Source organism: Filicampus tigris, chromosome 3 (genome assembly GCF_054856515.1).
Source record: "Filicampus tigris isolate MCC_2025a chromosome 3, RoL_Ftig_1.0, whole genome shotgun sequence".
Classification (NCBI taxonomy): domain Eukaryota; kingdom Metazoa; phylum Chordata; class Actinopteri; order Syngnathiformes; family Syngnathidae; genus Filicampus; species Filicampus tigris.
Window position 1 is genome coordinate 9,833,446 of NC_141219.1, and position 14,214 is coordinate 9,847,659.

The 14,214-nt window shown below is 42.1% G+C and overlaps 1 protein-coding gene across 1 annotated transcript; it reads right to left on the reverse strand.

The window, feature by feature from the left end:
* Positions 1 to 281: 281 nt before the first annotated feature.
* On the reverse strand, positions 282 to 14,205 carry rbm26 (RNA binding motif protein 26). Its single transcript, XM_086025356.1, has 22 exons — positions 13,552 to 14,205; positions 13,232 to 13,350; positions 13,004 to 13,122; positions 12,722 to 12,810; positions 12,349 to 12,632; positions 11,533 to 11,808; positions 11,198 to 11,437; positions 10,839 to 10,979; positions 10,592 to 10,732; positions 8,741 to 8,849; positions 8,497 to 8,656; positions 5,123 to 5,317; positions 4,739 to 4,840; positions 4,576 to 4,644; positions 4,180 to 4,278; positions 3,813 to 3,887; positions 3,340 to 3,510; positions 3,016 to 3,120; positions 2,694 to 2,918; positions 1,336 to 1,422; positions 1,091 to 1,204; positions 282 to 772 (listed from the first exon to the last, which is right to left on the reverse strand). The coding sequence occupies exons 1-22, from the start codon at positions 13,608 to 13,610 to the stop codon at positions 683 to 685; spliced, it is 3,069 nt and encodes a 1,022-aa protein (XP_085881482.1). The 5' UTR covers positions 13,611 to 14,205; the 3' UTR covers positions 282 to 682.
* Positions 14,206 to 14,214: the final 9 nt, after the last annotated feature.

Sequence of the window (14,214 nt, forward strand, 5' to 3'; positions counted from 1 at the left end):
ATACTGCAGGTTACCTTACCAATCCAACAATTGCAGGATAGAGGAATTGTTCAGGATGTTTGCTCTTTAGGTGAACATTTTTTTTTTTTTTTTTTTTTTTTAAATGGTCAATTACAGCGTTTAAAGGACAGAGCTTGTCTAACTGCCACCATTGTTTTATTCCATCTGTTTTTTGGCAGTGTGTTCTGACCATTTCAATTCTTATTATTTTTACACAATTCAAATTAAAGCAAATAACTGAGAAAGTACGCTTTTGAAGAAATAATCTCAACCCAGACATAAAATATTTACATATCAGCTTTAAACCAACCAATGAAACACTATTCTTCAAAAGCTTTAGTCTGTCATTTTGTTAAACAGTAATACAGGATTTTTTTTCTCAAACTGATAATTCAGCACACTGTCACATGTCCATACAAACTAGTTATCCATATTACAAAAGAAAAGAAAAGCATTTCTACATTAAGAGAAAATTTATAAAAAAAAAAAATTAAAAAAAAGGTTGCATCTGGAATACATTTTAAAAATCAATCAAAGTTGCATGTTTTTTCAGCCAATTACATGTGTTACGTGTGTCATCAAGCCATGGTGCCTTGTAAGATTTATAAACAGGCATTGAAATAAATTAATTGTTGGACATCTGGTCATCGTTGCACTCAGCTGCGAAAGAACACCAGGATCTTCATCTGCGCCAGGAGCGAGGTTCGTTGTCGTCTTCCTCCTCGTCGTCGTCCTGCAGCAAGGCATCATCACTCAGTGACCCTTCCGGGTACTGGAGAGGACAAAATAAAGAAGCAACTGTGACCATACAGTCCACATAGAAACAGTAGACATACATGTTCAAGCAAATGAGATCCAATGAGATCGGGGGGCAGCGGGGAGTCAACCTTCTGTCATTGTTCTGAATTGCTTTGCTTATTCACTGACCACACAGAAAAGTTCTAATCGAGCACACTTGTGTAATGGCTCCCTCTTGTGTACTAAGCTGGTACAAAGACAATTGCACTGACACTTTGTGGCCTATATCATGTGGAATGCAATATGACAAATATGTCCATTAATCTGCAAGACACAAAGAATTGGCACAAACCTCATCCTCCTCTGGCTCAGCCTCATTCACATCAGCAGCATGAAGAGTCATGACAGGCTTATGCCAGGCCATGCGTAAATTCCGGTTGTTCAACTTGATGCCATGGAGGGCCGCCTGCAGTTTGGCAAAAGAAAGCATGCAAGATGAAAACACATACAAAGAGAAAAAAAAACATTCGCAAAGCACCCCAAACAACATAATACGTATTGTCTTACATTCCCGATAACAATTAGAAGGTGACTGACCTGTTCAGCCTCTGCTCTTGTCCTGTAGGTGATGACTGCAGACAAGCTGTTTTCATCAATCTGGCAATCTTCTATTTCTCCAAATTGCTTCAAAATTGTGAACATGGAACATTGGTCACTTCACACTCTGTCTACTGACAGAAACATTACTCCATGTGCCACATTACGCGTATATAGACACAGTTTAGTTTTTGTTTTAGGAACCTTTGGTGATTGTTTCTAATGCAGTTAGTCTCCCAAACGTTGAGCTATGACATTTTGTACATTACAAGAGTCATATATGCCGCAATATTGATGATCTAGTGTCAATTTGACTCACAAGTGAATTTACTCAGTGTAAAATGTGGGCCTGGTTGGAACCAAAGCTATTATTCAATTTAATGAATAGCACTAGGTGGATACACATCACTGCTATAAGAGATGAACACAGATACATTACTTGTATTAAACAAATAATTTTGAGACCAATTAAATCTGACAGCATAATAATGTGCCACAACACAGCCTTTGGGAATCACTGTTCTAATGCAACCAGTATGGGCAGTTGTGGACTAGACTGCAGTCTACTGAGCATGTTAGGTGCTTTTCCATTAGCTCGGTTCCACACCGAGATGGCCGGGCTTGGCCCCCGAGTCGTCGCTTTTCCATTAGGCCGAGCGGTTACAATGAAACCGCTTGTCAGAACCATCACGGAGGTGGTTCTAAAATGCCAGCCGTCTAGGGCCGTGACGTCACTGTCATCAGAATGGCCGACAGCGATGGAGCAAGGGACTCGGCTGCACACGCCCATTTCCTGGTTTTACTAGAGAGACAGAGGAACCGCCCGCCAGCCGTTGACAAAGTCATAAAAATACAGTATATACAATAAACATATTAGTGTTTTACAACAATGGTGAACCATACTTACAACTTCATATGTGCTAATGGATGAAGCTTGGGGTAAAAATAAATAAATAAATACTGCGATTGCATGCAGCACTCGCCGGGTCCCATTCACTTGAATGAGAGGTCTCTAGCCACAGCCCAGAGGTCTACGGACGCCAAAGAGTGAGGACGACAAGCCGCTGACTCAAACGGCCAAATGAATGAGACTGAGCTCTCTATTCAGAATGAATGAGCACTGGCAGTAAGATCTGCGTGCCGCTGGCAAAATCACAATCGCACTAATTCATCCATGGTACATGCATGTATAAAATTGTAAATATGGTTCAAAGTTGACGTAAAACACAATAGTGTGTACTGCATATATTTTATTTTAGTCTTGGCGGCGGTGGGCCAAGTGGAGTGGTGTGGTGCTGTTTGGGGGTTATGGAAAGGCAGTGTATTAATCTGAGTACCATAGGAATAAGCAGACTTACAGCAAAATGTGGCAGCAGGTCTACCCGCTCGAGCTCAGTGAAAGCAGAAATTTCCAGTGCTCTAGGTCGATGGTCCACAACTGCATGTAGTGGAACACCTCTCCCCCGTCCTCTTGTACCTCTGCCACGGGCCCTTGGAGCACCACGCCCTCGGGCTGAGACCCCACGCCCTCGGGCTGAGATGCCGCGACCTCGGCCCGGAGTCAGCAGTCCCCTTTTGGCAGCCTAAACAGAAACAGAGAGCACAAATAAAAGGAAATTTAATTGAAATTATAACTGTTTACATCCTGTAGTGGATGTAAACTTATGAGCATAAGTGTACCTCTATCTGCAACTGGGTATACTTGATCTTCAACAAAGCAGTGTCCTCTCCAGCTTGAGTCTTCTTGTAAAGGTCCAACTCTGTATCAAGCAGTTCTCTCTGAGCCTGGGGCAGAAAGAACATTACATGTTGTTATTTATAGAAAGTCAAGGCACAAAGAACATTGGTTACAATACAAGACCTGTTATTTAATAGTACAGTGTGCCCTCCACTCAGCAATAATTGGGAATTCACAGAGATAAAGATCACATCCACATAAGAAAAAAAAACCTAGTAAATACAATCAGAACTGAATGTGTGTGCTCAGCAATCACAAAGTATTACTTGGGCCTTGCTCTTGACTGTGTGCAGTAGAGTGCTGCTGCTGTTTGAGATGCCTTTGATCTCCTCTTGCAGTTTGGTGATGCTCTTGGTTAAGGTGCCCAATGTTTCCATGATCTTGGCTTTATCCTCTGCTTTCATGGTTTTGTTTTTCTCAAGTTTGGAGATCAGGAGCTGTGGACAGCAGGGGCATAATTGGAGCATTTCAGGGGACGAGGTTGCATAATCCAACAATTGTGTTTCTGAACATTTCAAAAGACATTAGTGCAGTCAAACCCTGCATGTTGACATTATGGTGTTTTCACTCTGTTGTCAAGCTAAATGCAATGATTCTATTTTGGACTGTAACAGAAAGTACTGCACACAGTATTTAAAACTAACTTATTTTCGTCACTGTCAAACGAAGTGCATTAACAGAAACACACTCTTGTCATTTTCCTCAGCCTGCTTCAGTACAATCATCCAGATAATCTTACCTTCTGTGTTTCAATGTGCTTCTCCAATATTTCCTGCTTTTTCTTCCGAACATCTTGCTGTAGTCTTAGGGCTTCCTGAGAAAGCAATTATGGAACATTATCAAACACTGATGCTATTGAAAATAACAACCACGTCACAGTAAATGACTGCAACCAATACCACTGGGCTTTCAATCAGTTTGCATTTTATTGTGAAATTCTTCTACTAAACTGAATTGAATGGAATATTATGAATTCCAATATGATACAATTACATCTATAAACAATTTAAGAATTATACTTCCATCATCCTATAAGAACATTTTATTGATACAGGTGATGTTTTTTGTCCGTCCCTCCACACTTCTATCACCATTTCCTCTCTCACCTGTTTCTTCTTCAGAGAATCATCTGTGTTTTTTTGGACAGCTTTTAGGGCTGCAGGATTGTATACCGTCTTTGAGAGGCCCGCCGAAGTTGAAAACACCTGAAATTGTGAAACATGTGAACAAAAAAAAATTTGCACAATCTATAGGGCGGGGAGCTCCGGTTCCTCGAGAGCCTTATCCTGCCTGTTTTGGATCTCTTCCTACTACAACACACCTGACTCAAATCATCAGTATCGTTTCAGGCTTCTATCGATCATGTTGATGAGCTGATAATTTGGACTCAGGTGTGTTGCAATAGGGAGAGATCCAAAAGGGGCAGGATATGGCTCTCGAGGTACCGGAGTTCCCTCCCCCTCCTATAGGGGAACGTAAACAATTGGCTAGCTGACACTTGCCTTTTCAAAAGGAACAGCAGGTTTGGCTGAGAAACCCAAACGCTCCTTCACGGACACTTTTGCAGGATTCTGAATCAGTTGGGGTTGAGGGGGCAAAGGTTACATTATTACAAATACTAAATACTTTGATAATCAGACGAGCAGCACTCACACAAACACACACCTGAGAGGCAACGCTGGAGTCCTGTGAAGGCTCAGAGTTTGCAGTGAGAAGAGGCCCGAGGCGATCTTTAACAGACTGCTTCAATGGGGTCGCTGAGGGTTGCTGAATGTTAAAGAGATTACAATAAATTATCTAAAAAAAACATTTGCGAGTTCTCAGTCCCACATACAGCATGTTGTTATAAAATGTATATCAGTGCTGTTGTCTTTACCCCATAAGGCACATTCATGTGTAAATAATCTGAAACAATTAAAACAAGTGGGAAGATTTCCAAATCAAACTATGATGGAACAGTGTAGGAATTACACTTTATGCAGGGTGTGAGGCTCCGCCACCAGACTACATTGGCAATTTATTCTACCAGCGGTCAAAAGAATAGTTTACCATGGCTGGCTGTGATTGCAACTGCTGTACGTGAGACAGCCCCTGTCCTGGTCCATCACTTCCATTCTCCCGGAACCAATGCACCCGGATAAAACGGTTGTTGAGGACAGCCTCTGGGCTTTGTATCGCCCGGTTGGCCTCATCTGGGGATGCAAACTGGATCAGCGCACCCTCTGGGTCATTCTGGTAGGCCACCTTTGAAAATATAGAGGATATTATAAAACATGGTAACAGTGCAGAATAGATGACAACCGAATTGTCGTGAAATTATTATTTGAGCTATAATGCGTTCCTTACAACTAACAGAATGAAAATGCAAACGCAGTAGGTTAATGCCATCTAAAGTAAACTAAAGACGTAAAAAGACTTAATGTTGTTTCACAGTGGACCCCCAATATTCGCACAAGGGCTGAACCCTGCCATAAATAGGCCCCTTCCTCACAGAAATGTGTGTATCTGTAAGGTTATTTTATCCTTTCAATGTTTCGTCCACATGGAGTACAAAAACTACAACAATTATGGATCGGCGTGCCGAATGTTCGTTACCTTGGCGGTGATTTGGGCTTTCATTCGAAAGCAGAAGTTCTGAATCGTTATCAATGTACACAAATGTTTCCTTTCTTGCTCGCTTTACATTCTGTGCTGCGAGTAAGCTTACACGACATAGGCTTCTTAGTGTTGGGAGACTTCCTGTGGCAGCGCTACAGTGCCATTTCAGACCTATAATATACACTACTCACAAAAAGTGAAAGATATTTGGCTTTTGGGTGAAATTTCAGGACGAGCCTAAAATGCATTCAAAGCTTTTCAGGTGAACTTAATGTGACCTTCTCTAAGCATTTAAATGCACATGTGCAACTGTTAAATGTTTCAGTAATTTTTGCACAAGTTGCTGTTCTCTAACGAGGACCTTAACGACAAAATTCACAAGATGTGTTTAATCCTTGAATAGACCAAAAAATGTCCTGGTTGAATTAGAGCTGGTGTTTAAACAGGTGGCGTCCTCATCATGCTGTTCACATGCTGTTCACCTACGGACATCATGAGACCAAGACGACACCATACGATGGATCAATTGTCATTGTGATACTTCAAACAGGAGGCTCAGACTGAAGTGGCCACTGAGCTTAGAGTTCACAGACTGTCATCAGCAGGTTGCAAGAGAGATAACCGTGAGACTGGAAGACATCACAGAAAGATGTAGAAGTGGCCGTCCTTTGGCCACATCCCATACTGATGACCGCTACATTATGAACAATACCACGAGAAATCGGATGATGAATGCCACTCAACTCAAGGCACGTTTAAGGGAGGTGAGAGGCACCCAAGTGTCACGTCAGACCATTCGAAAATGTTTACATCAGCGTGGTCTGTGTGCTAGACGACCTGCAAGGATACCCGACCACACCACAAGGGACAGGCGTCATCGTCTTGCATGGGTTCTGATGAAATTCGATTCACGTTGATCAGAAAGGATGGTCACCCACTATGTTGGAGACATCAAGGAGACCGCTATGCATCAGCCACTGTTGTCACCAGACGAGCTTTTGGTGGTGGCGGTGTTACAGTGGGGGGAGTTGTGTCCAGTAGGTACAGAACTGCCCTACACATTGTGAATGGTACAGTGACAAGCCCATACTACCTGAGTAACATCATGAATCAATTGATTGTGCCTCTACATGAACAACACAAAACTCATTTCATCTCATTGAGGTGGCATCCTCAGGGAACAGCTGTTGGAGACTGCTGTACCTCAAATGGAATGGCCTGCACTTTCTCCGGACCTGAATCCTATTGAGAACCTGTGGGATCAGCTGAGTTGCCATATGGAGGCTCGAAACTCTGCACCACAGAACCACAATGACCCGAGGGCTGCCCTTCAAGAAGAGTGGGGTGCCATGCCTCAGCAGGCAATAAGACGACTTTTGAACAGCATGAGACATCGTTGTCAAGCTGTAATTGATGCTCAAGCGCACATGGCGAGTTATTGAGACGTTGACATTTTCTTTTGTGGTGTACCCACTCTTGTTGGAAAATTTTGTTTCAATGAATTGTTTGAGATGAGGAAATCACCAGTGCATCCTTCTACATAAATGTCCTACTTTCATGATATGATATCACTGTGGCGTAAACTTTTTACATTTTCAATAAATTTCACAAGCCAAAAATCTCAACCTTTTGTGAGTGGTGTATGCTAGGACATTTCAGCATCTTTATGTGGACACATACATTTCTTAAAACTACGTGTTCAGTGTTTACGCAATTTTTTTTTTTAATTAACAAAAAAATCATCCCCAATTCTGTGTGAACGAAGCCTAAGAAAAATAACTGCCAAAATGAATAGCTAAAAACGAAAATATACCACAGATAGTGATCCCATAATAATTGAACAGTATTTCAAACATTTACAACACAGTGAATAGAATGTCCATCTTAAACTCCATTATGCAAAGATCTAATTATACACTGTAAAGGAAAATTACATTTACTTAAAATTACTTTTTTAATATTTGACTGGCATTATGGAAATATCCCTGTCAATTTTTGCCAGATACATACGCATGCATGCACTAGGGGTGCCATGATTAGTCGACTAATCAAAATCGTCGACAATTCATTTTAATCGTCAACGCGTCGTTTATTTATATATTTATTTGACACATTATTTCTCTTTCGAGACTGCCGCGTCGCGCTCTTCTCCCGCTGGCTGTTTTCCTATTTGCAACGCACATGCGCAGTGGTGGTAATCCGGGTGATGTAAACAGAAGCATTGTGGGTCAAGTAGCCTTACACTGTAAGGGCTAATTTGTGTTGGCAACAGAGTCCGAAAGTTACGGCGCATTTCACCAAATATACTCAATACAATGCAAACCTGCCTTTCATGGCAGCAAGATGGGGATGCCCAATCATTAAAAAAAAAGAAGCAAGTTATGGCTTATGCCTGATTTCATATCTGACATAGGCACAGTTGTTTCTAGCAGCTAGCTGCAGTTAGCATACACACGTTACGGTGTGTTTGATGTAACGCTCCTATTTGGGACGCTAACACGTCGTAGCATCTTCTATGGATTAAGCAGCCATTATTCAGTAAACTCGCGTTGATTAACAACCAAAACTCAGTGTGTTTATGCCCGTGGTGGACATCGAATCAGGAAGCGCACGCTTGCTCTCTCTCTTACTCGCAAACGGAGTGATGCGTTCATGAACTGGGAAATATCAGCACTCAACACAAAAACGACATATATGCCACTCATCGGCATCACATAACAATAAAATCCATAATTAAGTTTGTTGTAATATACTATGTTATAGTGCAAAAGAAAAAGGTCTTCAAAAGAAACAAACAAGACGACAGCAATGAAAAGATGACCTACCTGCAGGTTGACAATGGTTCCAAACTTGCTGAAATGTTCATTGAGTTTGCTGATGTTGTTGAGTTCGGAGGGAATTTGCCGAACCAGCAGCTTTGTGTTAGGAGAGTTGAAAGGACCTCTTTTGTGGTATCCCAGGTGGTTGGGTTTGTTATAGTTAGGTCTGGGGGGCAAAAGAATAAATTGTCTATGTAAGGCTACTTTTGTTAATCCAGATAAGGCAATCCCCCACTTAATAAAGTCTCACCTGTCAAACCAAGGTTTATTGTGGAGAATGCCTCCATCATGTGAACCAGCTGGTCTTTTCCTCAGGCCGGAATCCATAACAATTCTCATACTGTTGTTTGGAACCTTGTCTGGGGAAGGACAAAACCTAACTGACTGGTCTAAATACCGGTAATACTGCTAGAGGAGAGTTGAGCATTACACAGGCAAGGACTTACGACCATAAGCCAGTCGTTATTATATAGTGCAGAAATATGGAACATGTATGGAAAAGCTATTGTATCACATGGACTCAAAATGATATAAAAAACAACGTAATTGAATAATATGAAATACTTCATTGATCCCAAATGAAATCCGGTTAAATGGTAATGGTGTATTGCAAATGACTCCTAAATACACCTGATAGGGGTGGGCGATATATATCATTAGCAATGTCGTCAACGTTGCTTTCATGATGTACAATTTTACATTATCGAGTATTTATACTGTCTTGAAAAGAAAACACGAACGTGTCCATTGATGGCTACAATGAACGAGAAAGTTATGAAATCCTCATTCGGCGAATCAACGTGCATAGACGGCAAAGGGGGAGGGAGCCATAAACCTTCATTCTCCGAATCAGCGGGCAGAATTCAGACACGTGACTCTGTGATCGCAGCCGAGGGAACACAATATTGTTTCAAATATGGAGCGACGTAATTTAAATCATTCAATCCCAAAGACATATTTAAATGTCTTTTCACAGTCCAGCCATTCAATCTCACAAACCTATTTGTATTTTTTTCAAATTTTTTCAAGCGTTAGGGAAAAAGAGGGTCTGAAAATGTCTAGTACTGAATGCGTTAATAGCAAGTCCACGTCTCTAGCCTGGAAATCATTCGAAGTTGCCAAGACTGACGTCAGTCAGAATAACATTGTTAGATGTGCCAAAACGGTCGCCCCGAAGAGCAATTCAATGACAAATCTGTTCCACCACGCACCGTATGGATTATGAGGAAAATTGCAACTATACAAGCACGCTAAAGAAAAGCTAAGTAAACATACAGAAAACCTTCGCCGAATTGAGCAAACAAATACACTCTATCATTGTCAAAGCAAGTAAACGGCGAAACACATCTAACGATGCCATCAGCATAACTACGTGAGCACATAAAATTTGACAGGATTTTCGATATTCTCTTAGTCAGTTTATGCGCTCGTAGTATGCATCCTTGCATCGTAACTATATTTGCGACTGTATCACGTGTAGTATGTGTAGGAAAATTTCAGCAACTGTCTGTCAAAAGATTGCAGCTGAATTTGTTGTCACTACAAACATATATGCAATAACAGACGCTGTATCTCTCTTACTGTCTCTGTTAAGGACCCTCCACAAATTAGATACCTGTATTCTAGGGTGAAGTGGCATAAATCACCATTTATCAAATAAAATGTATTGTTTTCATTCTGACAGCTGTAGTAAACACCTTTTTTTTTTTAAGCTCATATCGCCCACCCCTGACTAGGGGTGTAACGGTACACGTGGGTGTATCAATACGTTTCGGTATGGCATGTTCGGTTCGGTCCACTTATTGGTGCGAGCATATGCACGGGCGCTATTGACTGTTGCATGGAGGAGACGAGAGTGGCGGCACAAAAGTGAGAGCCAAAAAAGAGCCATAGTTCAAAGGTCCCCGTACACTGCGGTCTCCTGGTTGGCTGTCCTGTTAAAATCGCCGAAGGGGAGGGTACGTGGTTAAGTCCGAAAGTTGTGTGCCAACATTGCTACATGAGATGGGCGGCAGGTAACCGAACCGAAACATGATTTAGCATACCATTGCACCCTGACCCCTAACATATGCTCGTATGTTTGCCATTGGATGAGGCCTACCTTTCGGTGGCTGGTCCACATCCCCCATTGTGAGGCCAATCAGGTTGGGCCTCTGGGCATTGACCCGGTGGCGGTACATTGGCCTAGAGCTACTAGTGATACTGGGAGCCTCAGGGTTGTACACATCAGTTTCATACGTATCTGGCGTGTAGAGTACAACAAGCAATGGTGTAACCAACATTTATGTCAATAGGTTCAAAGCGCATTAAATTAAGAGCGAACAATAAAGTCGCAGAATTACTATTACCTGAGGGGAAAAGTGGTGTAGGCATCTGGGGCACTGAAGAGCGCATACCAGAAGTGACAATAGTGGGAACAGCACTTGTAATGGAATTTGGAGGAGCATCCATTCCAGATGGTTGAAGTGGCGGAAGAGGTGGCGGTGGTCCTGAAAGGGCAGAAAAAAAGTAAATACCTATAACAGGCGTAGCTAATTCTATACCATACGTAGTATGGCTTAGTGACTGTCAGTAGAGTTAAAGCAAAATACCATTCAACTGCGACTGTGAGATTGTACATGAGGCATTGCACCTCTTTTACACAATGTTGAAAATTTCGCTCAAAATTCAAGTGCCCATTTTCAGGACAAACTGTCTCCACTCTTACCTGCAACTGGCGGAAGGCTTGGCGGCAAAGTGCCTGGAGGGGGTACAGGAGGCCCCAGATTCACAGGTGATGGGTTCATTAGTGGTGGTGGTGGAAGGCCTGGGGGCGGAGGGCCATCCACACCTGGGATGGGTGGAGGTTGGAAGGGCAGCATACTGGGCAGACCGACATCCTCCACTACAACTGGGTCACTTCCATGGTCGAAAGGGCACATGTCTCCTCTCATGCAGAAACCTTTCTCTGAAGGACAGACATGACATCATTACCAAAATAATGTCTACATGGGTTTAGTGACCGCAAAAAACTCATACTGCTCACTTTTCTATTTTGCTCACCGTCATAGTCGCGGCACCGTTTCCTCGGTTGAGGAGGGGGCCCTCTGAAAGGGCCGCGATCCACAGGGTGCTCTAGGTGGAAGTCTGACCAGCTTTCAGTTGTATTGTTGCTGTGATGATGAGTGGGCGCAATGACCGTGATGGTGCTGCTCAGTGTTGGCACAGGGAAATGGGAAGTGGTTGCAGTGGAAACCAGAACAGCCGGGGAGTAACCTTCAGCACCTTCCAATCTGTCCACTCGATCATGATCATACTTCAACTTCCCAGGATCCCGTTCTGTAAACCAAGAGTGTGACAAGCATTACAGTTCAAGATAGATAAATTAAACCGAAAGCAATCATTTGATAAAAAACTGTTTGGTACTTGAAGTTATTAATAAGTGTTGCCAGGTAGCCTAAGCCTGTATTTCTATTCAAACCAATAATTTGATTGCAAACTGATTGATATTTAAAGTTTAAATGTGTTGCCAGGTATCCGAAGTTTTTCTTTCTCTTGAGGGCAGACTGAGCCGCCAATACAACTGAAATGGGCCAGTGCCTAATGCTTATATTTAATGCATCTTCTTTATGTATAGCACCACTGGTCATCCTGGAAGACCATTTGTGGTCCCTTCTCAAAGCTTCTTCTTTAATCCCCCATATGTTTTTTTTTGTTATTCCTTGCCCTGTTTGGGGGGTTGATACCAGGGAATGTATGTCATTTATATTTGTCAACTGTGGGCTTATGAAGCCTTTTAACACTCTTTTGTACTTAAGGGCTATATAAATAAATGTGACTTACAGCAATCATCTACACTTGCAACAATCAATGTCTTACCTCTACTCCTGCTTCTTGAACGGGTTCTGCTGTGAGAGGGACTGCCGCTTCGGGCTCGATCCCGGTCCCTCTCCCGGTCTCTGTCCCGGTCTCTGTCCCTGTCCCGTTCCCGGTCCCGGTCTCGAGTACGATCCTTGCTCCAACTTCGGCTTCGGCTTCGACTGTAACTACGACTGCGACCCCTCCTCCGATTGTAACGATCACGATAAGAGTCCCTTCTGGGTGGGTTGCGGTCGTAATCTCTCTTCCTGGAACGGTCATCTCTTTTACGATCATCTACTCTCCTAATGATGTGGATTACAATAATATATAAAAGAGGCAGGTCAAGATTATACCAAGTATTGCATGTAAAATGGACATTTGGTGCACACACCTGCCATCTCTACTGTAGCGGGAACTTGCTGGAGGGCTGTTATTCACTCGTCGAGAGAACTTTTTGTCACGTTCTTCTTCTCTGTTTGCCTGAACAACAAAAACCATGCATGTCAGACCAAAATTGACACTGTACTTCACAAAGGTAACAATTTTAACCATCCGTTAACTAAAAATGCTATGCTAAGTTAGGTAAAACTTTGTGGTGTGTCTGGCTGTTTGTTCTTTTCACCTTGTACAATTAGGTATAAATTAAACATTTTCATCATTAAAAAAAAGTGACCTCATCTTTTTTCTGCTCATCTTTCTCAACTTTGCCCAAAGTGGGTTGTGGTTCTGTCTGAGGCAGATAGCTTTTGTTGTCTATAGCTTCAAACAGCTTGTCCACAAATTGCTGGGTCTCTGGAAGAGAATTTAAATCAACAACAATAAAATAATCAATAGAAAACATATTGAAGATCAGACGAGAGGTGAAATCAAATTGTTATTTTACTGCAAGATTGACAGATACCTTTCTGTAGAAACACGTCCAACTGGTCAATACACAGGGCTTTTAGTTCTTTTTCAGTTTTGTCTTTCTTCACCAGGGCAACAACATACTTGGCGAGTGCTGAGGGGTCTGCATCGCAGCTATAATAGTAGAACAAACAACTTGTAAATCGCAGCAGATACTCGATGGCAATATACACATGTTATCAAATAAACAGAGTATTAATGCCATCCATACTTTGCTGCTGTTTAAGGGTGTTCTTGTGAGACAAAATCTCATTGATACCGAGTTAAACTACAGTGTGAACTGAGATGTAGCTAACAGCTAACGTTTGTACTTACATGGGCTCGAGCGTGTCAGACAGCCATGTTTTCAAAGCATCCAGATTTTCTATTATCATTTTAGATCCAGCCGGAAAATTGTTTTTGTCACCACTGACCGAATTGATTATGCGCCTCAAGAAATAGTGAACATTTACTGAAGTAAGTAGTCACTTTAGTCTTTAGTTTAAGCTAAGATGCTAAACGCGCCGTTAGCTTAACTCAGCGGCAACAATGCTGGCTGACTTAGCATAAGTCCAGGCCGCAAAACGTGCTATTGGAAACCCGCAACGTGACGGTTACGGATACACGACTCAGGTGCGCCTATATGTCAACTGTTTCCACTAACTCGACTCTAGATTAGAATTAAAATCAACCACTTAAAAAAATGCAGGTCATTTGCACGCTGAACGTATCACTTTATTTACGTTCCTCGGTAGCTAACATGCCTGCCCGACTATTTACTTCCGCTTTTGTTCTCGTTGGCAGCTATCGCGAGACCAGCGTTGCCTCAAGAACACGTTTCATACGAATGGATTCGACCACCGTTGGCTACGTCGGGGTGGAATGAACATTATAAAAAAAGTAATAACTAAAAAGAGTTGTGTTTATCATCAAATCAGCCTCTATAATGACATTTAAGTATTAACGCCAATGCATTAAATGTCATTAAAAGACACACTT